The 22,670-nt window shown below is 43.7% G+C and overlaps 1 protein-coding gene across 1 annotated transcript in view; it reads left to right on the top strand.

Moving 5' to 3' along the window:
- The window catches only part of DCC (DCC netrin 1 receptor), a 366,068-nt gene that overhangs the window by 222,631 nt on the left and 120,767 nt on the right, over positions 1-22,670 (top strand). The window contains exon 11 of the mRNA XM_054809591.1: positions 1,126-1,175. Within this exon, the coding sequence (XP_054665566.1) occupies positions 1,126-1,175 (50 nt within the window). The remainder of the gene's footprint in view (positions 1-1,125; positions 1,176-22,670) is intronic.

Raw genomic sequence — 22,670 nt, 5'->3', positions numbered from 1 at the left:
CCCAGCACTTCTTAACACTACGTTTGTTTAAATAAAATGAATTTATTTGGTCTCTAAGATAGGTCAGGTCTCTGATCATTCTTCTAGATCTTTGCTGAACCAATTGAAATGTGGGGACAGCTGCGATGAGAATGATTTTTGCCCTAGTGTTCTTGTTAGTATCATATAAAAATGGTTTAAACAATTTTTGCTTTGACTTGGTATATTCATACTTAGACACTGAAAAATCATTTTCTCTCATTTTCCCTAATACATGGCATTGCAAACTATTCTTAAATTGGGTATTCATCCTTTTTCAGCTCTTTTTTTTCAGAGCCGCCTTCCTGTAAGTGCAGGTTACATCTCTGCTTTTTCCAATGTTCAGTAGCCCAGGTTAGCAGGCAGGAATTATTTCTTGGAAAAAAAAGAAACCAAAAAACCCCTTTGAGTCGGAACCATTGTTTTATTTAAAGCTCTGGGTGCCAGACCATCTCATTAATGTCTCGTGGGGCATCTTTGTATGACTGCGTTGAATAGCTGTTAGTCCCATTTAAGGATTAAAATATATTTTTCAGAGTGGATATAACAAAGTTGAGTGGTATAAAATGAGGTATGGCTTATAATCTGCACGACAAGCAGAGCCTTACTGTAAAACATTATTTTTTAAATACTATCTAAAGGCAAAATTTCTCTTCTTCTTCTCCTTAGGCATCCTTGCAAAAAAGGGGTGAACCTGAGAGAGGAGCACCCCGCTCCGTATATAATAAATATCCCGAAATGCGCTTTAATCCATAAAAGCCAGAGAAATTGCGGCATGTTCCTGTTTATTTCTGACCGAGTTGATAACAAATAACTGACTTTGAGTAGCTGGTCTCGCTGCAGGGAGCCTGCTGACGGGCTGTGGAAAGGGTTTACTAATAGGTCTATCAAAAATGGGAAGAAAAGAACAGATGCGTTTGGTTTTTCTCTCCCTAGGGGACCTCTGAAGTGCCACCTGGATTAGCCGCGCGGTTGTGATCAGATTATAAACTAAGTGTAAAAGCTGCACTCTTCTCTTTCCAAAAAGAGAAATATTTGATGTAACCTGTTCTGACTAGACATGAAGGGCAATATTTCCAATTTCTTTTTGCTTTTCTTCCCTTTCAGTGCCCAGCGCGATGCCTCAGAACGTCTCCTTGGAAGTGGTTAACTCCAGGGTAAGTCCGCCATGTGCTCGGCACCTCGTGGCCAGCGATCCCGAGTATTCGCGTAGATATTCCTACTTTGTGTAGCTTTTTCATATGCAAAGAGACCCAATCTGCCCCTTGCATCTCACTTGTCCGCGAGGTCATGTTAGAAGAAGAACTGAAACATCTAAAAATTAGTTTTAGAGAGAAGCAGTGATTTTTTTTTTCCCCCCCGAGAGGCTTCAGCAACAGTGGTATCACTTAAACTTCGGTGAACAAGCAGAAACTGTTCCCTGATTGCAGATTAACATCTGCAATAAACGTAACGGCGCTTTGATTAAACGGAACGATCTCGGGGAATAACGGAGGAGCAGGAGCTGTTCCTGGGGGAAAGGAGGTGTGGGAAAGAAATATTTTAGTGGTAGGTTAGATGCACCACATGCAGGTAGGTCTGTTGTAATCCTGCTTATTCCGACAAATTATGCGTGTGTTGTGTTGAAAACTGCATTTCTTTCTCTTAAATCCGCTACTTTCCTTCGTAAACCAGTCTAACGTATCACTGATGAAGAGGGTTGATATTATTTCGTAGTATGATATTGTACATAGCAGCTGTTAATTACGCTCACTACTCGTTGAGTGCTGTTTCTGAATATATTCTGAAATTCTTTGAGATTCTTGTCTTGTCATTCAGTCCTGCCGTTTCCTGGAACCCCATAAGCTATTATTCTGTAGCTGATTTCAGTGATAGGCATGGAAAAGCTCATGCTTCGGAGCGTGAAAGAAAGGCACAAACCACCACCCCCCCCCCCCACCCGTAGCGTCAAGTCAGGGTGTCCCCTTGGATTTTGGAGACAGCTATTTGCACAGCTACCGAGGAGTGGGAGCCCAAAGCTCACCGACGAGGATAAACTGCAGTTTAAGAAACATTTTTATCATCCCTGATTTGCTGGGCGCACCGAGTACCTGTCGGTTTGATCTTTCCCTTCCACTGCTTGTGTTCATGACATCAAACGTATATCCTGATTTTTTTTTTTTTTTTTTTTTCAATGCACCCAGCTCGAGTTACTTTTAAATTCCTCTTACACGTAGCGCCCAAAGGGCACTGATGTCTCGGCACATCTTGTTCCAACCCTTTGCGTTTACTTTTTCTTGCTTATTCTCATGGTAAAATGTCACAGAGCAGCCGATCACGTTTTGTGACCTTTTGTGGTGATCATTTACATTTAAAGTACTTAGAACAAAAAAAAAAAAAAAAAAAAAAGTAGAAAAGAAGCCGCAGGGTACGGCGCCACACGGGATGGCGCGCGGATGCTTCTGCCCTAAGATGTGTTATTGCATCATCGGTACTTACAGCTGGAGATGGTTTATACGGATGGGGTAAGAGAGGAAGCCTAAATCTTGCTTCTATCCACCATCATCAGAGGCCGCCGGTACGTTCCCGGTAGTCGCAGAGTGCTAAATGTCGGAAGTCTCGATGGGCTTATTAATTTGCGGATAGAAGCGCTGTATTGGACAAAAACCAGATTTAAACGTTCATCTGAGCGGTCGGCTGAGCTGCGTTGCGCGGGACGGCTGTTTTGCTGGAACTGCGTAAAAAAAGGTATTTTTAGGGTGCGTGTCTGAAATGGGGATTTTTATCGGAGAGAAAAAAAGAGATGTGGAATTATTTGGGAGTCTTTTGGGCTGGTAACGTGGCCGTAGGGAAGTACAGAGAGCCTTGTATGCCAGCAAATCTTGATAAAGCTTGACTAGAATTGAAATATTTACACCTGGGTAATTTGGAACAACAAATATAGAAATGAACCAGACTCACTAAATCAGAAGGAATAAAAAATTTTTTCAGCTTCAGTCACCATAGCCCAAAATACCTTTGCCCGTTCTTTTGCAGTCCAGCTCTGTGGCATTTGTGGCACAACTAAACTAAGGTTGTAAAGGGCTGTGTGCAGCCTCCCGCTCTTGTAAAAAAGCCGCGATAACCCAGAATATTGTATTTCTGCGGTCCTTTTTTTTTATCATGTTCTTGCTTTTTCTTCTTCTTGGCATAAGGCAGAATTCATTTGATGAAACGCTTATAATTCCCAAACGGATTAAATCAAACCAAATAACTAAACAGTTTGCTAACTGGATTTGAGTGGTGCGCAGAAGAGCCCAAAGGCTGGCCTTGGCAGTTCCCAGAATTGTTTAAAATTTTATCTCTAGTTTAATAAGATTTCTCTCTTTACGCTATTTTTCTTTGGCGGTGGCAGATCTATTAATTTCAAAACGTAACGGAGGTGGCCAAGCAAATGGAAGATGCTTGATATGAATTACTAGTATCATGATTATTGCTTAATATTGATGGGGTTCTGTGACTGGAGACCTGGGTTAGGTCAGAATTGATAACGATGAGGACCGAGACAGAAATACAGTTCCCTGCCTAAAAGAGATTTCACTATAAAATGCGACGCAGAAGCGGCCGAGACAAGTCAGCGAGCGATTCGCTATCAGAAGCCGGCAAAATGCATCGGGCGCTAGCACGGGCTTAATTAGAGATAGATGATCGAATGGGAAATAAAGAGATTTATTTCTGGCTGCTTTTGTTCGGAAATACCTCGCTTTGCTAAATAGGCGAAGGGAGTTTTGCGCGAGGAATATCCGCGGCAGCAGCTGCTTGAAACGATGTGGCGGTTACCAAATTTTGATCGAGGAGGTCAAAAAGGGGAAACATTTTTATAGCAAGCTTTTGGAAAACATAAAAAAGCCTTAAGACCTGCAAGTCAGTTCCACTAATTATTGAAAGTTTCATCTCTTAAAACACTTGGTTTGTTTTTTTTCTAAACAACTGTTTGTGGCTATTTATGTATTTGTTTACTTCTTTACTTCCTTGCTTTAAATATTGGTGTGTTTTTCCTTGGCGTAATTTCTTTAAATACTAGTTGCTAATTAGCAAATCTGAAGTGCATAAATAGCTTGAGATTTATCCAATTAAAACTCTATCTACCTTTATTTCTTCTTCCCATTTGAAAATGCAGAGAAAAGCGACGAAATAATTGGAACTAACTGCAGAAGCAGAATTCCTTTGGTCATATTTAGTGGCGATTTAATCCCGGGGATTTAATTCCGCTGCGATGAATAGGGATTGCTCCTGGGGTAAGATTTTTCACAGGGTAGTTAGGGCTCTGAGACCATAACCAGTAACGTTCTCCTGGGGAAAATTAAGAGTCACGTAATGAATCTGGATTTTTTTTTTTTGGTCATCTTTTATGTGTGTGTGTTTGAATAGACAAATAAAAAAACCCCTCACAGTCATTGTGCCCCATAATGTTTGTAGAATCGTATCACAATGTGCTTTTTTAAAAATACTTCTAAATAATCTACCGGAAGAGGTCTCTTAATCATCAGTTCCCATTAATAAAATACGGAGGTTTGTATCAAATTTAACAAAGGAGAAAGTGGCTTAATAGCTGTAGATCATAGACTTGAATTCCACATTTGCAACCCTTTGCTGAGTATTATCCGTAGCTCTTTCCAGCATGAATAACTGTATCGTTTAACATTCGCTGAGCAAAACTCTCCCCCCCTTTTTTTTGGGGGGAGGGGGGCTCATGTGGTCAATTATTCCTCGCTAAATCTCTGCAGCTACGGAGAGTGTATTTTACTGTCAAAAGAAGTAGGCTGGTGGGGATCGGGACCTCCACCCCTAACAAATCACTGACTTTCACACTGCTTAAACACACGGAGACGCGGTTTCTGGAAATAGTCCGTATTCGTGGCAACTTTGAGCTGCCGCAAGGCGTTCCTGCCGTTGGGACGCAATTTTGGGGAGTTGAATGAGTTAAATGTTGTTTCTCCGTCCTTTTTTGGAATTATTTTATCCAAAGGATTTAGGCGCTTGACGTTAGGCATCTGGCCGCCTGCTCTCCTAGGCGCTCACCTACGGTATATTTTACTTTAACCCATATTTGCCGGTCTGCAGCCGGAGAGGATCTGCTGATGGGACCTAAAGAAAACAAGTTTCATGTCAGGAGTTTTACGTCATCTCCACATAGGTCTGCCACTCAGCTGGAAGACATTTAGCGGTCTCCAAATTAAAGTCGTCACCAAACTATCAGCGCTCTGACAGTCCGCGGCACAAAGCTTTCGCCATTTTTCAGCTGTCAAAGTAAAATGTTATTCAGGTTCTCCTCCTCCCTGTCTGATTTTGGTCTCCGCATTGATTTCTGCTCTTGAGAAGGATGCAGACGCGCGGAGACGTGCCTCGGGATGCTCCGTGCCAGACGTGAGGCACGCAGGGGCCAGATGTTGCAAAAAAAAGGAAAAAAATATATATTTTTTTTTTTTGCCCCGTTGCTTGGCGTCTGAGTCTGGAGGCTGCTCTGCTCTGACGGCAAGCGATACACTCCAGCGCGGCCAGAGCGCTCAACCATTCTGTCAGACTGCATTTAACTCAGCTGCTTAAAATTGCTCTGCTGCTAAACATACAGCAAAATGTGCTATAAACGCATCCGAAACCCTTCGGAGGAATTGTTGGCTGAGCTGTACGTCATCCCCGTGCAGCGTCACTGGCTCACGGGAGGATGAGGATGGGTCGGGCCCTTTCTGATGAAGCAATATCAAGAGCGAATGTTTCTTTTGAGGCTGGACAGACTGCGTGAAGTAGGTGCAATATATCCTGTTTAGCGTCTTTTATCAGATGGGAAACATTTGGTTGGCGTGGGAGGTATTTTTCCTCGGAATGAGCATTATTTATAATGCTCGGACTTGAGATCAGGAAGCATTTCTTTACCGAGAGCGTGGTGAAACTCCGGAACAGGCTTCCTGGAGAGGTGGTCGATGCCCCGTGTCTGTCGGTGTTTAAGAGACATTTGGGCAATGCCCTTAGTAACGTGCTGTAGCTTCGGGTCAGCTCTGCAGTGGGCAGGTAGTTGGACTACGTGATTGGGGCAGGTCCTTTTCAACTGAAAAAAATCTATTTCTATTTCTATTTTAATTCTATTTCTATTTCTAAATTCTATTTCTATTTCTAAATTCTATTTCTATTTCTAAGTTCTATTTCTAAATTCTATTTCTATTTTAATTCTATTTCTAAATTCTATTTCTAAATTCTAATTCTATTTCTGAATTCTATTTCTATTTTAATTCTGTTTTAATTCTATTCTGTTCTATAATTATCCCTTATCTTGCCAATGAAGTTTAAAACTGCCTAAGAAAGCAGTAGGGCATGCAGCGATCTGGCCCGGGATAGAGGAGCTGTCTCCCATCCCTCTGATGGGGCCGATGGGGACCCCCTCTGTGCCTCCCCCCCTGGCCCTGCGGGTGATGTTCACAAGGCATGGATCCATCCTGGAGCTCCAGCTGTGTCGGATGCTGAATTTCACAGCTATGGACTTGCTAGGAGCAGAGCCCGTTCCGGACCAGAAGCACGTCAGCTGCCCAGCCTGCTGGTACAGGCAGGAATCCCATTTTACAGACAGAAAGACTGAGACCTGAGAAATATTTTTCAGACTGTGAAATACTAATGAAATTATAGAATCATAGAATTGGAAGGGTTGGAAGGGACCTCAAAGCCCATCCAGTTCCAACCCCCTGCCATGGGCAGGGACCCCCTCCACTAGCCCAGGTTGCCCAAAGCCCCATCCAGCCTGGCCTTGACCACTGCCAGGGAGCCAGGGGCAGCCACAGCTTCTCTGGGCACCCTGTGCCAGGGCCTCAGCACCCTCACAGGGAAGGATTTCTGCCTCACATCCCATCTCCATCTCCCCTCCTGCAGCTTCAGGCCATTCCCCCTTGGCCTGTCACTCCCTGCCCTTGGCACCAGCCCCTCTCCAGCTTTCCTGGAGCCCCTGCAGGGACTGGAAGGGGCTCTAAGGTCTCCCCGCAGCCTTCTCTTCTCCAGGCTGAACCACCCCAACTCTCTCAGCCTGAGGTCTCCATAGCAGAGGTGCTCCAGCCCTCGCATCATCTCCGTGGCCTCCTCTGGACTCGCTCCAACAGCTCCATGTCCTTCTTGTCCTGGGGACCCCTGAGCTGAGTTACTAAGTGATGAGACACGCGTAATGAAGCAGTTCTTCTGGCAGTACAGTTTCTTTTTGGGAAAAAAAGGTGGTAGTAGAGCTGGTAGGGTATCCTCTCAACCAACTGCACCTTCAGGACCAAAACCCACCTTCCAGCAGGGATGGCGAGTCAGTGAGTACGAAAAAGCCGTGAAAGCTCAGCAGCAAAGACAGCTGAGTAGTGAGTTCTTACTTGGGCTTAACCCTGTGCGCAAGGCTGCCCTGCGATATTTCTGTCTGGCATTTCATGGCAAGGATGGGGAAAGAACACGGTAGTTAAGCTGGATTTTAATGCGGTATTTGCAAAACGTAGTCATTTATTTAATTAGCTAATGTCTGTAAAGCCACGTGGAGACTGAAGCTATGGGATATACGTAAATGTTGTGGCTGTAGGAAAAGATGAGCTGTGAATTGGAGATTGAGATTGGAGTCCTCCTAAAGGAATTGATAGCAACTAAATAGTTGAAAAGAACCAACAAGTAAAATCAAAAATGACTGTCACCACTATTTAGAGAGATGTCCTCTAGAAACAGTGTATGTAACCTTTAAATATATTACTTACGGAGAGGACCGCAGAGAAAGAGCTCTTTAACCTTTAAATCTATTACTTATAGGAAAGGATAGTAACAAGCGTTGAGCTTAACCTTTAAAGGGAGAAAATTTGCTGAAAGCTTGTAGGTCGATACCTTCTGATTCTCCCTTTTAATTATACGCATTTCGGAGACCAACACTGGTTGTGGGTCATTCTCTTAGAAGATATCCCTTGAACCAATCCTGCTGGAAGAGGTGTCTTTATCAAGAAAGCATTATAATTACGCACTTCAAAGTGCATCACGCAAGTGGGAAGAGCTATTTATCTAGAAGAGCGCGATATTTTTGTTGTTGTTGCGCTTTAAGGGTATCGTCCGCATCCGACGCCTCGCTGCTCAGTACTAAAGTCTCAAAGGTTACGGTGTCAAAACTGGACGGTTTCATTATGTTATGGGATTGGATTAAACCTTGTTCAAGGTGATGAATGTTCTGGCCACCTTTCCATTTAAGATAAATTTAGAGATACTATTAAGCCACTTAATGCACCCAGGCAACACACGGAGTAGGAGCTCTGGGCAGTTACTTCTTAATGATAAAGACTCGGTAGCTTCTGAACAGCGTAGCACGAGAGGTTTACCCAGAGACCAATAAAGCAAATTAATGAGCTATGACACTGATTAGTAGAGCTATATGTTCCTGGGTATCTCTGTGAGAAACAATAAAAAGACTAGGGAAGGAGAAAGACAAGGTCAGGAGGAGCGGGCAGGGGAGCAGATAAGCACGTGCTGCCAAGAGGAAGGAGATGCTGGGCTAAATGCTGGGATTTTATTTTCCGTGCTCAGGACAACATGATTTCTGCATGTCTTTGGAAATAAATACCAGGTTAAAGTACCGACATGCCTTCTAATGCGAGCAACGTGGAAAGCTTCCGAGTCAAACTTTACTGTTCGCAAAGAGATTTTAATGGTAGCAAAAATATTCAGCCTGCTGACCCCGGGAAATGATTGTAACTGCTCTACCTAGAAGTTTGGTATCAGGAAAAAAAAAAAATAAATTAAAATTGTCATCTAGCGTGCCTCTAGGCGATTGTCCCTGGCTGCCGTGATGTGCTGTACCGCAGGGCAGCCGGAGGCGTCTGGGTGATGCTGAACCAGCAGTTTGACAGTTTCTGGTGTTTCCCTCCGGATTCCTATCACGGTTTCCAGTATTATGTTGGTAATTCTTTATGCTTCCTCATGTGCGACTTTTGAATCTCTTGCTGTACTCCGGGAGGAGGCTGTTTTGAATACAGTTCAGATATATATGAAAAGCACACGATATCTTTATGTTGTATTTTATGGGTTTATATTTTAATTTTATATCTATGGATTAGATGTAGTTAAGAGTCATGGTATCAAGGCGGCACTAAATATTAGGAAAAAACCAACAAATATATAACAAAGAATATACTTCACTTCCTGATTATGAGTAAAAAATAAGTTTCAGGATATTTAAAAAAGCAAGATTCAGTGATTTTTCCTTTATCACAAAAAATGAATTTGAACTGGGTTTTTTGGTTAAACTTGAGCACGGTTTGGTAAGGGACTGACGACAGCTATTTCCAGTGCTCCGTGCGGTTGTACCTAACGTTAATGCAACTTGTCTGGTTGAAAACTCTCCCTTCGGCATATGACGAAAGCAAGGGCAGTGGTTTCGGTCGGAGTATATTTGGGTTTTTGCTTGAGATGTATACAGCAGCATATTTTGATGACGAGACCTCTAATACGAATGAGAGGTTAAAAGTTTATCTTTGGTCTAGGATGATGCCAAACGGTAATTTTCACCCGCGGGCACTGAAGTACCGTGACCGTGCGCTTGGCCATGACCGGCTCCATCCGAAGGGTGTTGAACGCACGTTGAAGTGGGAATGCTGTCTGCTTTGCGGTTCTGTCAGGGGAAACAATATATTTTGACCTGCAGTATTTCCTTTGGGCAACTGAATGATGGTTTTCTTCAAAATCTAATATTTACACGGTCAGTGAAACTCCAGCCTTGAGCAGGGCTTTTTCTTGTCGTAAAAATCATTGTAAAAAGTTCACTCAGCCGGTTCCTGCTTGGGCTGGAAAGAAGGAGCAGAAAAAAAAAAAAAATACTTTAGAAAACTGCTGTGACAATAAAGAGTTTTTTGGGTGCTGTGGCCACCCTTCAGTCTGTCTCATGCTCTTCCAGGAGCTCGGGCTCTGCTTCACACAGCCGTAGAAGGATTCAGATCCTCCAGAAGAAAACCTTGACTTCGTGAGGGTCTTTGTGTTGTCGGAAGTTCCTCAAAACCCATAAGCAGGTTGGCACAAACGCCTCCATCCCTGCCAAGAGACGCGTTTGGATGCTGCACATCATTCGGTTGTTCTAATATTTGCTTTTGCTCCCTTAAGAGATCCTTATCCTTTTGCAATTAGGCAGTTAGACTGACAAAATAATTTATAATCATAACAACCAAAGCAGTGCAAATCTGTTCCTAAATATATTTCTCCTTAATTTGATGTGTTGTGGTAAACAGTTTATTCATTTATAAATATATTCCTTGACAATTACCGGCATAACGTTAGTCCCAATAAGCACAACATTGTTTTTAATATCAGACAAAGCAACTGAATTTAGCAGAGCTGCCTCTCTTCCCAGCAACAAAAAAAAATTAAACCTTATATAAAGAAGCGATGCTTTTAGTTGAGAACTGAGAGCTGGTAGGTCTGTGGTTTAATCCCAGCTGGCTTAGGAGGAAAGGTTTAATTCTGTAGGATGGTTCCATCTGTCTATGGCAAGCGCCCTACTTTCTCTTTCCAAAATTTGGAGCTTGCTAAAGTCCTCTTGCGTTTGGAAGTTACATAAGCATCTTCAAAATATTTCTATCAGCGTTAGCTTTCTGATCCCTGTTACGATTTGACCTTGAATTAGGGATTGTAGTGCCTTCCAGAATTGCATTGATCTTTCAAAGTGCTCGTTCTGTCTCGGAGCAAAATGTTACGTACATTATATACTGTGATCTGGCAAGTGGCTTGCTCTTCCCGGTACGTCTGTACGGTGTGCACCATGCTTTCGTGCCGTTTTGGGTCCACAGCATTTGAGCACAGACGTTGTCTGGTAGAAACCAGACTCTAAATGTAGCCGTCCAAGTTGTCGTCATCGAAAGGCTTCCGCGCTTGCCCCATAAGAAGCAGACATAATGCTAGGTGACCTATAGAGAGAATTTCTGTCAGCCTATATGTTGTATTTAAGGGAATCACGAGGAAACATCCCTGGCAGTGGTCAAGGCCAGGTTGGATGGGGCTTTGGGTAACCTGGGCTAGTGGAGGGGGTCCTGCCCATGGCAGGGGGTTGGAACTAGGTGGGCTTTGAGGTCCCTTCCAACCCAAACCAGTCTTGGATTCCCTGAAACGTGTTTTGTTCAGATTTCTTGAATCAGTTGGAGGAAACAACAAACTTCTTCTCTTTTGTGAGCAGACAGGAAGACAAATTACTCACTGTAAATAATTCACTCATCTCTAATTCTGGTTTGCTCTGTTTTAATTTTGCAATACTGCCAGATTTTATTCCACATTGCTTGCTTTGGTTTTCTTTGTTATTTAGTCCTCTGTGCTCTAATGCCTTTTCTGTAATTGTTTTGACTAGGGAACATCTTGCAATTAAAAAAAAAAAAAAGAAAAGAAGAGCAGGGTTGTAAAAGAGAGTAACGCTCCTCTAACAGCTGAAGAGATAATAAGACCAACCATCCTAAAACAGGCAAAGCCAAATGGGAAAAACATGCCAGAACACCACGACGATGGGGATCGGACTTGCTTTTGGCATCCACTGCTGCTCCAGCTTCCAGACAGCAAATTAAGGGCACCGTGGGGTTGCGGATTTGAAGATCCAGTGGGGGCTGTGCTGAGATATGGTTGGACTTGATGATCTTAAAGGTTTTTTCCAACCAAACCGATTCTATGATTCTAAGATACAACGTCAGGAGCAAGTCAGCGTAACCCCAGAGCCCTGGTGTAGGCAGCACCCCCCAGAGCTGCTCGGTGCCGGCAGCTCGCTCGCTAACCTGGGGCTGGTCCCGCTCGTCAGCGTCGCAACTTGATTTGCTCCTTTTGTAAATAAATCCAAGGGTGTTGCCCACTTAGGGAGCAAAGGGAAATTAATGAAAGCTGTAAGGTTAATGGATAGAAATTAAAAGGCATTAAACCCCCATACGGATGCTCTCAGTTGGATGTAAAGTTGTGGTTCCAGTGAAGCGTGAGCCTCCTTGAAACACTGGCAAATGAAGGCAAATTTATTTTTGAAGGAGGCCATCCACACCGGTGTTGGATGCTCTTTAATTTACGGGTGTTAACTTCTGTCTTTAAAACAATTCCTTTTACTTTCCTCTGTCGTCAAACCGTAGAAAAGCAGCCTATGGTTGCTGAAGTGGTCTCCCCTTTTGTAAATAGATTTTCATCTTCCAGGTGCTAGAATAGGGGAATGACATTTTTTACGATGACGTTCAGACCCACGAAGTAGGACCAACCTCGCCCCCTCGGCTCCACACTCTTCCCATCCACTAGCTGATGGGCAATAACAGTTTGAGGTCGTATCTGTATGTCGTCACTTTTAGTCTTATTATTTCCATGTTAGAGGGTCCCTGAGCGCTGCTGCCTGTCTTCAGCATCGCATCCTGCGGCTAACGCCGCCTCGAAGGCTGCCAAGAGCTGCCTCCGCGCCGCTCTTTAGTGCTGAACGTCGGCAGAGCTTGAGAGCCCGACACTTTCCCAGCATCGCGGATATTCTTCTCCGCTCAGTCACACGCTAGTTCAGTCGATTGCTGTGAACAAATAAACATAGCAAGAAATTATTGATAATATTTCAGATGTAATCTAGATCTCCTTAAGCTGGTGCAAGGCTTTCCTTTCATCCCTGTCTCCCTAAACACTTCTTCTGCACATTTCCTTTTAACAGCCAGCCGGGGCTAACTTGCCGTACCCTCATACGCCGCTTTTATATTTCGCCCTCTGGGTTTGTTTGTTTTTTTTTAAAGAGGGCGCACATAACATGCAAATGAATGTAATTTTTTTATAATCACATATGTAGATGTCTTTGGCTAAAGGCCAGTGAGTAAAATCGGTGGTCTTGAATGACCTTATTTAAAACAAAAAAAATGCAGTCTGTTACTCAATGTGACTTTTTTGTACGAGGAATTACTATCATCTCCTAAAATTGTTATTCCTAGGAAGGACTCCTGAATTATTTCCAGTTGATTAGGTAATCCAGCAGCTGAGCTTTGATGAAGTCCTGTTAAAGGGCCGGGTTTCCCATCTGAAACTCGGCAGCTCTCGTCAAGTAGACGTGCAGAACGTGGACATCTCTGCCGAGGGGCAGCTCAGGGACGTTCCCTCTTCTGCCTGCGGGTCGGAGTGAAGGGATGCTCTTTGAGCTGCTGCCTTTGCCGGTTTTAGCAGAGAAAGAGAGGCGATGAGGGGAAAAAAAAAGGAAGTCTTCATTTGTATTATTCACAAGATTTCTACCTTGACCAGCAAAGCTGGTTTTAAAGTTTTCATAAATAGTGAGTAGGTAATAAAAAGCCCATGAAGGGATGCTGCACAGCTGGGGTGAGAGAGTTCAGGATCAGGAGGGTGAGGGTTGGCAGCGTTCGGGACCTCAGGAGATGAGGCTTGTAAGAAAGATGGGGACAGGCTTTTTAGTAGGGCCTGTAGCGACAGGACAAGCGGTCGTGGTTGTAAACTGAAAGAGGGGAGACTTAGGCTGGATAGAAGGAGGAAATTTTTTATACTGAGGGTGGTGAGGTACTGGAACGGGTTGCCTGGAGACGTGGTGGATGCCCCATCCCTGGAGACACTCAAGGTCAGGTTGCACAGTGCTTTGGGCAACCTGATCTAGTAGAAGATGTCCCTGCTCATGGCAGGAGGTTGGACTAGATGACCTTTAAGGTCCTTTCCACCCCAAACCATGCCGATGCTTTGAGAGTGAGGACTGCGCTTGCCTTCCACGATGCGGCGTGCAACGACCAGGAGACCAGCTTGAAGCAAATTGGCCCAAGCGGTGTGACGATGGGCTGTGTGACATTTGGCTGAGAACTGGGGTAAATCTGGAACGAAGGCGTTTTTCTAGCCCCGCGCTGCGGGTGCCATTTCAGCTGTGTGCCGCGGTCACGGGCGCACGCGTGGTTTCTCCAGGCGGGTAGCAAGCGCGGTGATACAAATTGGCCCAATTTGCCGCTTTATTTCTGAAGGGATGAGTGGAATACAGAAGAGAAAAAAACCTAAATGGTGATCCTGTACGGGACTGCGTGGGAAGCCAGGGTAGAGATGCTGTCGAAGCAGCTTCTCGAGGCTGCAGTCCACCTTCTGGCGGATGATTATCTGCAAAAATCTGAACAACAGGAGAGATTTGCACAGTGTAAAACAAGTTTCCTTTTCAGACGTATCCACGCGTATATGGGAGCAGCGCAGTAGTTGAGGTACGAAGGAGATAAAGCTCTGCTGGAAGAACATGCTGGTTTGGTGGGGAAAAATAACCAAGTAGTAACAGTTAACTTTCATAAAGTGTTTTTCATCTTCAAAGTGCTTGACAAATACGAACTAACTAATCCCCACAAGTTCCCTCGTGGGATGTTAAGCATGGTTTCATGCATGGGAAGCAATTAGCTTTGGAAAAGTGCTGCCTCAACACTGAACCCCGTTAGGAAGACGATGCTGTCTGCTCCTGCAGACACCAATCCAGGCCTAACGAGGTGGTGGCCCGTGGCTGCCGTCCCGCTGCCGGTCTCAGGGGGCTGATTTTAAGGAAGAGCATGAAAAACTTTTTGATTTGCTTCCCTAGCCCAAAGCTGTATATGCTGCCAAGCGCCCTCCTCGAGGCACTATATGTGCTGTCTGTATAGCAATCTATATAAAGTTAGATGTGCATGCAGCTCTGCTGCAGGGGAAGTAAACATGAGCTTGAATAATCAAAGTGTGGGATATGACTTCGCGGTGAAACTTTAATTAATTCCTTCTGCACGTGTCTTAGGACACAGAGATTCAGCCTATGCCCGTTCACATGTTTTACCGTGGACGCCTGCCCCGTTCTTGGTGCGTGCCATCAGGGTTTGGACACCTCCGTACCCATGTTTGGCAGTGGCCGTCAAATCTCATCCTTTGCTCAGTCACGCATAAATAAATGGAGCCAGAATGGAGTGAGAATACCTTAAAAAGTCAAATCCTCCATCCCTGATGCAATGGCTCAGACTTTCCTCCTGCTGCTACATCTCTTGGAGATATATTAGTATAAGGGTGGATGAGTGGTTACCTCCACATCTTGCCAGGCTGTGGTCAGCTCGTGTAGAGATGGTTGATCACTTGGAGTTTCCATGCCAAGTTTGACCCTGTGGTTAGGAGCTGGTTTTATTCCTGCCCCTGGTTTTCTACTGGGCTGGTTGGTCTTCCAGAGGTGACCACAGTAGTTGCCGCCTTCATTTTTCTGGTGACCAGCTTAGGCTGGGAACTCTCATTTTCAAGTATTGAGCAGACGCAATTGCAAAGTCAATAGGAGTGGTGGTTTGAATAAATAAAGGACTCCACTACAGCTAAAATTGGAGCAAAATTGTTAAAGAATTGCATAGTAAGCATCAAAAAGCACTCCAAAGTAGTGGAACTTAATCTTTCCCAGTCAAATGGAAGAAGGGGATAATGTCATCCTTTCCACAGGAGTGCTGTGAAAAGAAATTCATAAATGAACATGTAAGTTAAATTCATTAGTGTTTGCAAAGTGCTTCTGCTACAGAAACTTCATAACTCTATCTCCTGACCAGGACTGAAAAATAAGTTGAGTGAGCAGAGCGAAAGCTACAGAGTGAAAGCAAACTAATGAGCATCTTATTTTCTAGTTAATCAAGTTAGATTCTGTGCAACAAGTCAGGCAAGGGTCAGAAGCAGCTGAAGTCTGCATATATATATATATTTCTCTCTATAAAAAATAAATATACATATGGTCATAACTGCCACCAGGCTTAGAAACGGGTTGGGTTCTTTTTGAAGATTCCTAGGTTGGCAAAAGCGTGGATGAAGCTGGGCGAGAACACCAACTTGTCCCCAGGACAAACACAACCTCCTGCAACGTTTCCAGGTGCTGCTCACAGGATCTTCAGGTGGGGAGAAGAAAATCCTCGTACCAGAGTACACGTATATTTTTAACTAGAACAAAGTAACGTTTTTTGTACTTTGGCCTTAGAAGCAGCTGAAATTTTAAATTGAAGTTTTCTGGAACAGTTCAGCCTGAGGCTGTTATCTTCACCCATAATGAAGGTAATTCAGTCCTAGAGGTTTCACCTGCTTCAAAATTTGCTGTTGCCGAGGTTTCGCTGCCTTGTCCTCCAATTATTCCATCATCAAATGGTTTTCTTTTAATCTAAGAAGTCACATTTTTCTGCTTGCTGTCTGTTTCTCTACCTTCCGTTTGAACATTACCGGTCCCTCTCAATATCCTGGATCAAACTTTGGTTTTAAGTCTCATGCATATTCATCCGTTTATTTTCAGCACAGATGTTCTGCAGCTCCTCTTACGTGTTAATTATATCCAACATCTCTATAGAAGTTCTCAGAAGTTTCCAGCTGTTTAAAAACCTTGGCGGAGCTCCTACGTGCCACAGTTGAGCGCAGAACCTAAATATGCTTTCGGTGTTGAAAAAAAAAAAAAAAAAAAGAGTCAAAACATCATTGCACTGAAGCACCAACAGAACGTTTCCTCTTTGTTATTTGCCGTAAAGAGGAACAGAACCCAAACTAGAGTGAGAACACAGAAAAAAAAGAAAAAAAAAAAAAAAAAAAAAAAAGAAAAAAAAAAAAAAAAAAAAAAGGGGGGGGAGGGATTTCACCAGAGCAGCTGCTGTGCTGAAAAATATGTTAGAAAAATGGTATTTTCTAAGTTATTGGTCGGGGCTCTCTGTGCTTCCCAGGTAAAGCTTAACGCTGCCTGAAAATGAATAGGCGTGCCGCGTCTTTTGTTCCTGTGGATTTTTTGAGGTGGGTTTGCCGTAAGGGAGCACGCTGAGGGCAGGAAAGGGATGCTTCGTTTGCCACCCCGTGCCACCCTGCGTTGCGCTGAGGCTGGGAATACCCCGTGGGCACCATCTGCACCTTTCACCTGAGGCATCTTTTCAGCTTAGTAAGATTTTTAGAATTAATTGAGGATGAGGATTAATTGTCGGATGCAAACCTTTTGGATGCTGGGAGACTGTTTTCTTTCAGACACAAGAGAATTAAGTTGGCTCAGTGAAATATGGGGACCTGTAACCCCAAGACTGGCTAGGAGCTGATGAAGAAGTTTTTTTTCTTCCTTTAGGTCTTCTCCAAAGTCCTCCCAGGACGTTGGGAGAGGTTCCTTGGCTTCAGCAAGCACCGCTTGCTCCCGGGGATCGCTGCGGCAATCGCTGCTGGTTTCAGCCTTTCGCTGTTTGCAAATGCTCTTTGTTGGTAGAATGTGGGCCTAAAAATTTGGGAAATTGTAGAAATTGTAACATTTTTTGCTATTTTTCGCTGTCTTGCTAACAGAGTATTATGTCTTCCAGAAATATCACTTTGGTAATGGGTACTTTAATGGAAATCCCTTACTTTTACATGCTTAAAGGTAGCCAATTATAAACAACTTCATAATTTTTTTTTTTTTTTTTTTTTTTTTTTTTTACAAATGAAAAATGTAATGGGGACTGTTGGATGGTTGTGGTGTCTGGCCCGTGGCGTTTGACTCTGCGGATGCTCTGCAACACCAGCCCGGCACACGGGGAGCTGCAAGCGGGGTTTATAAAGGCAGCGCTGGATTATTCTTTGCAGCGTTTTCTCATTTCCTATTTATTTTGAAAGATGTTATCTAAGCCTCTTATTGAATTTATTGCTAATTACATTAAAAAAGTAAAAGTGTATTAATACAGGCAAATTCAATGAAGACTGACAGGCGTGTTGCTTCTGAGGAACCGTGATTTAATCAGGCCAGCAAGTAATTTTCCCAGTGCAGAGTTGGTTAGCTGCTGTTATTCAGTGAGGAATAGATTTGAAAAAAATGCTCATTAATTTCTTTTGACTGAGCTCAATATTCTGTGATTTTTTTTTAAATTTTTTTTTTTTTTACATCCAAACTGTGGAAGTTGGGATGGTTTGATTGACTTACAGGTGAAAACTATTTGAGATAAGAAAAAGCTGCTACAGAAATAGAAGCAGGAAATCCTATTTCATTAGGGGGAAGTTGCGTTCAAAACCGAATTTTGCACGTCGCCGTGCTCCCTGAACCTCTTTACGTCTGGGAGTAACCGTACCCTGTTTGCAACGGTTAGGCGGGAGGATCTGCGAGAAGCCGGCGGACGGCAGGGAGAGGGTGGCACGGCACAAATACGTATTCCTGGCGCTAACTCCTGTCCTACAGCACTTGCAAATTCCTTTTTTTTTTTCCCCCCCCCCCCTTCATATCAGGAGATGAAGCATATGGAACAAGCTCAGCCTAAACGATGTGTCCTTTCAAATAACTGGCTGCAAACCGCCGCTCGAGTGTTTTATCACCAACAGCTATTTCTTCGCTCATTAGGACAAAGATCTTTTGCTCCACCGAAACGCAATAAAATCAGCCATCAGAAATTTGGGAATGGCTTGTCATAAAAGTTTACCGAGTCAGGATCCTGCTGTATGATCAAATAAACACAGAAGTAATTCATTCTGGGGCTCGGTCTGAGCGCTCGTGGTTCAAGATGTGAGATAATTTGGGTGTCTGTCTTCCTTTGATTTCCGATGGCTTGTAATGAGTCATAAGATTTCTGCAGCATTGGCAGAGTTTTTTAATTGGATTTTATTTTTATTGTATTATTTAGTATATAAAAAAAGAGACAGCGAGTGCTTGTGCTTCCCTCATTTTCTTTAGCTTTTCTTAACATCATATTTTAATTGCCTTTTATGCGGAGATACACCCTGGCAATATGTTCTTTTATCATCCTCAAATATATCGGCCTGGTGCCATTTATAAAAGAAAATTTCTCTTCTGCAGTTTGACAGTAGAGTGTACAGATTTATATGATTTTTGACATTTTCCATAATTATTTTTTTATTACTGTAAAGAAGAATGCATGCAAAATTAAAAAGAAAAAAAAAGCTGCTCCATAGTGGTGAAATTCCTCCTGTCCTTCAGGATGGGAATGTAATTGTTAGAGGCACTTAGCAGCGTTTGATACCATTTACCCTTCATGTTCTTTTTTGTTTCCCGTTCTTTATATATAATTTATTTACTTAAAAAGGCATGCAATACAAGGTCATGAGATAATGCCGAACTGTTTCGTTTTCTTGCCTGCGTCATCAGCGATTAATAGCAAATAGCATGGTAATAGAAGAGAAAATTATTTTAGAAGCGCCTCGGACGCTGGCAATCCGCGTCTCTTGGGAACACCGAACACGCTTGAGATGCCGTATGCGGCAAAGACGGTACGGGGCTCTCCCGCGGGAGTTAAGCAGGACGTTGAATGGGATGGACATCCAGGGATGGACATCCAGGGATGGACAGGCGTTTTTGTCGATCTTGAGTTTCCATTTCTCAAAGCCTGGAGCGCTCATAGAAGCAGACAAAATGATTTTAGCGATAAAAGCTGTTGGGGAGAGATGGGCGGATGCCGGGATGTAGCGTGTCATTAACGTCAACAACTCTGAACGGGTAAGACAGTTGAAACCCATCTGTTACTACTTATTTTCCCTAAAGCTAGCGGATGTACAAAGCGAATCTCTACTGTCGAAATTGAAGTACGCACTGCTGCAGGCAGGGCTCTCGCTGCCTGTTCCCTGCCTGCCCGCCCGTGGGTATGCCCTGCCAGAACCTGGGGGAAATAATTGCGGCAGCGAGTCGCCGGTGAATTTATCTGCGTCGCTAAATGATAGCGGAGGGTGGCTGTGTGCTTCTAAACGTTTAATGGAAATCCTTTCGTATACCCTTCTTAAAAATATTTGGCGCGTCTTGGAGAAGAGAATGACTGGGGAAGCTGCGGCTTTTGGCAGGCGTCTCGTACCTAATTGTACGAGTAGTGGCTGTATCCGTCTGAGTCGCAAAAAAGAGCAAGGCGTTGGGTTCAGAAAGCTACGGATTTGCAAATTCAAGGTATTTGCAGACAAGGGACTAAAACGCAGGGCAGGACAAGAAATCATTGGGCAACCAGGAGTAAACTTCGTTAGGCTGCAGCACCCGGGCTGGTGGGGACTGCCTGGGGGGGGGTCTCATTTCCTAGGGAAAATAAGCTGCGTGTGTGTGTACGTGTAAAAGCAAGGGTTGTCTGCTTTATTTGTTAGTTTGGCTTTTTCATGCATTTCTTCCATCTAAAAGGGAAGAGCACGGAAAGTCTGTTTGTAAAAAAAAAAAAAAAAAAACAAACCAAAAACCTAAAAAACTATTAAAACTGCCTTTTTTTTTTTCCTAGAAACTTAATTAATGGAATAAAAAAGGTCCAATCCTAGGAGACAGATTGCTGCTCCAAGATTGGAGGTGGCCTTGGATGCCGCTTCCTCAGTGCCTGGCGATAGAAAGGGCTGATACAAAACAAAACTGCAAAACGCGATACCTGAACAGAAAACCAGAAGGGTTTCCATTTTACCGGTTGCGTTGACGTCTCCCATAGCTCCAGTTCTCTGGCTGAGCTCCCCGGGAGAGCCTTTCCTAAAGACTCTATAGAGATGGTTGAAATATTGAAGCGATAACAAGTGGGTTGCGTTAAATAATTGGCTCTTAGCTTAGAGCCACATACAAGTTGACAAGCGTTGGTCAAATTGAAATTAGAACTCTGAAGCTTGCTAATAGCCCGTTTTATCTACGTTTCTTTTTTTTACAATTAAATTTCAATGTTTTCCGTCACGTTTTCAGCCGAGCTCTGAGCCTGGGGGGGGGGTGTTGCGGTGTAGCCACAGGCAGATTTACTCACCGAAAGTGGATAATTCTTGAAAAAAATAGATCTGTGTTCACAGAGACTTGTTCTTTGCTGATTTATGCATTGGTTTTCTTTAATTTATAAACTAAATAAGTTTAGGAGGGCTCGATATTTGGCAAAGTTTTAATATATCCCAGAGAATTAAGAGATGCCTAAATGCAGCTGAGAACGCGTGCTGCGAGGTGAGCTCTTATATGTGCTGGTGCATTGGTTTTCTTTCATTTATAAACTAGGTAAGTTTAAGAGGGTTTAATATTTGGTAAAATTTTAATATATCACATAAAATTAAGAGTTGCCTAAATACAGCTGAGAACGCGAGGTGAGCCGAGTTCGTTCATAGCTCTTATATTTGCTGGTGTTGCCATTCAGACTAAAGTTGGGATTTTCCTATTGCATTTTTGGGTAATATTGGGCTTGGTCGTGTAAATATTGTTTGTGTCTTCTGGGTATTTGTCCCTTCAGCCGGGCACTCTCAGCCTCCGATGATAACGCGCCTTGTCTTTGATGGAGAGGTTAGGTGGGATCTGTAGGAAGACTTTCAGCTATCTGATAACAAGTTAAAGTAAAAAAAGCAAGCAGCGAGACAAAAATTGGTGCAAAGATGGAAAAACTGTAGATTGGTGCGAGATGAACTTCTGTACGCAGAAGAGGGCCGGTCCTGCAACAGGGGCAGCTCAAGCGACGGGTCTCGGTGGCCCGTTTTGGGTCACGCCTGCCGTGGCTTTCCTGTGGATGGACTTGGGAGGACGAGGTGGCCGTGGCTCCTCGGTGGCACAGGGAGGAACCTCCAGCACTGCAGGGTGCTCACCAGGCACGGCTGCCACTCCGCCTGCCCTCTCCTCCACGGGTAACATCACACCACCATTAACTCCGTATCGATTCTGCGTTCGAGAAGAGAACCGTAATTACGGAGAATTTCTGTGCAGAGGTACGGGTCTTCTGTCCACTCACCTAAGCTGCATTTTGCATGTTTTATGTCTCTATTCCAGCCCAGTTCCTCTGCCAGGTTTTGTGCCCGTGATTACAAATTATGGCTTTGTTCTGCTGGTGCAGTAGAAAACACCGAGTAAAAAATATTCTCTCGTTCACCCTTGGTTGCGCGTGTAACTGGGATGAATGGTGCGTGTTCCCAGCTCGTAGCTGGGGTCGGTGGTGACCTGACTCAGCTGCTGCTATTAATTTCAGAGAGGTGGTGATAACCGCTCTTCTGGACTAGGGTGAAGGAGGCGCGTTCCACCCCCCTCCTTGGTAATAAACTAATTGTCGTGTGGCTCTGCCTATAAACTCAATAATTTTATTAGTTTTTCAGCACGGACCAGAAGGCCAGAAATGAAACGACCGCGTCTTGCAGTGCGATATGTGCCCAGGACAGTTAACGAAATAGGAACATTTCTCATACTCAAACGATTGCAAAAGATTGGGCAATGTCAGTAAAAATCTGGCCGTATTGGTTTATTGTCTTCATGTATTTTCACTGTAGCCTTTTAATTGCTAGTATTCAAGATGATAATTTTTTTTCCCATTTATATTGGCCTTTAAAAGAAGAAAATCGTAATCTGCGGTAATACAAAAAAATTAGGAATAAACTCGTCGGGGAGATTTTTATTTGTCCTTTTGCTGATGAAGTTACACGCTCGTCTGAACCTGGCTGTGACAGAGGATGAGGGAATTTGTATCCGAGGTTAACTGAGTGCACATAAGAGGGTCGTTTCCGCGGTCGTGGTGAATCAGCAGATAATTTCTGGGTCAAGGTTTCTCCAACAAAATGACTGCAATGAGAGTTGGAAGTTGTTGTTGTGTCCTCTGGTACCACTGCTAATGTACCGCTATTCCCAGCAGTCAGTTTTATGGTGAGGTTTGTTATTTTATTTTATTTTCCTCTACCTCTTTTCCCCCGCCTCCCCCATGTACTGGGAAAACATTTAAGTGCTGGTGTTTTCCCACCACGTTTGCTGGGGGATTGTTCTAGTGTCGCTGTCATCCGTCTCACTGGATATCGCTATTTGTCTTTCCTGAAACACCCTAAATTTT

Source organism: Grus americana, chromosome Z (genome assembly GCF_028858705.1).
Source record: "Grus americana isolate bGruAme1 chromosome Z, bGruAme1.mat, whole genome shotgun sequence".
Classification (NCBI taxonomy): Eukaryota; Metazoa; Chordata; class Aves; order Gruiformes; family Gruidae; genus Grus; species Grus americana.
The sequence above is the reverse complement of the archived record's forward strand: the minus strand, read 5'-3'. Positions and strand labels throughout refer to the sequence as shown.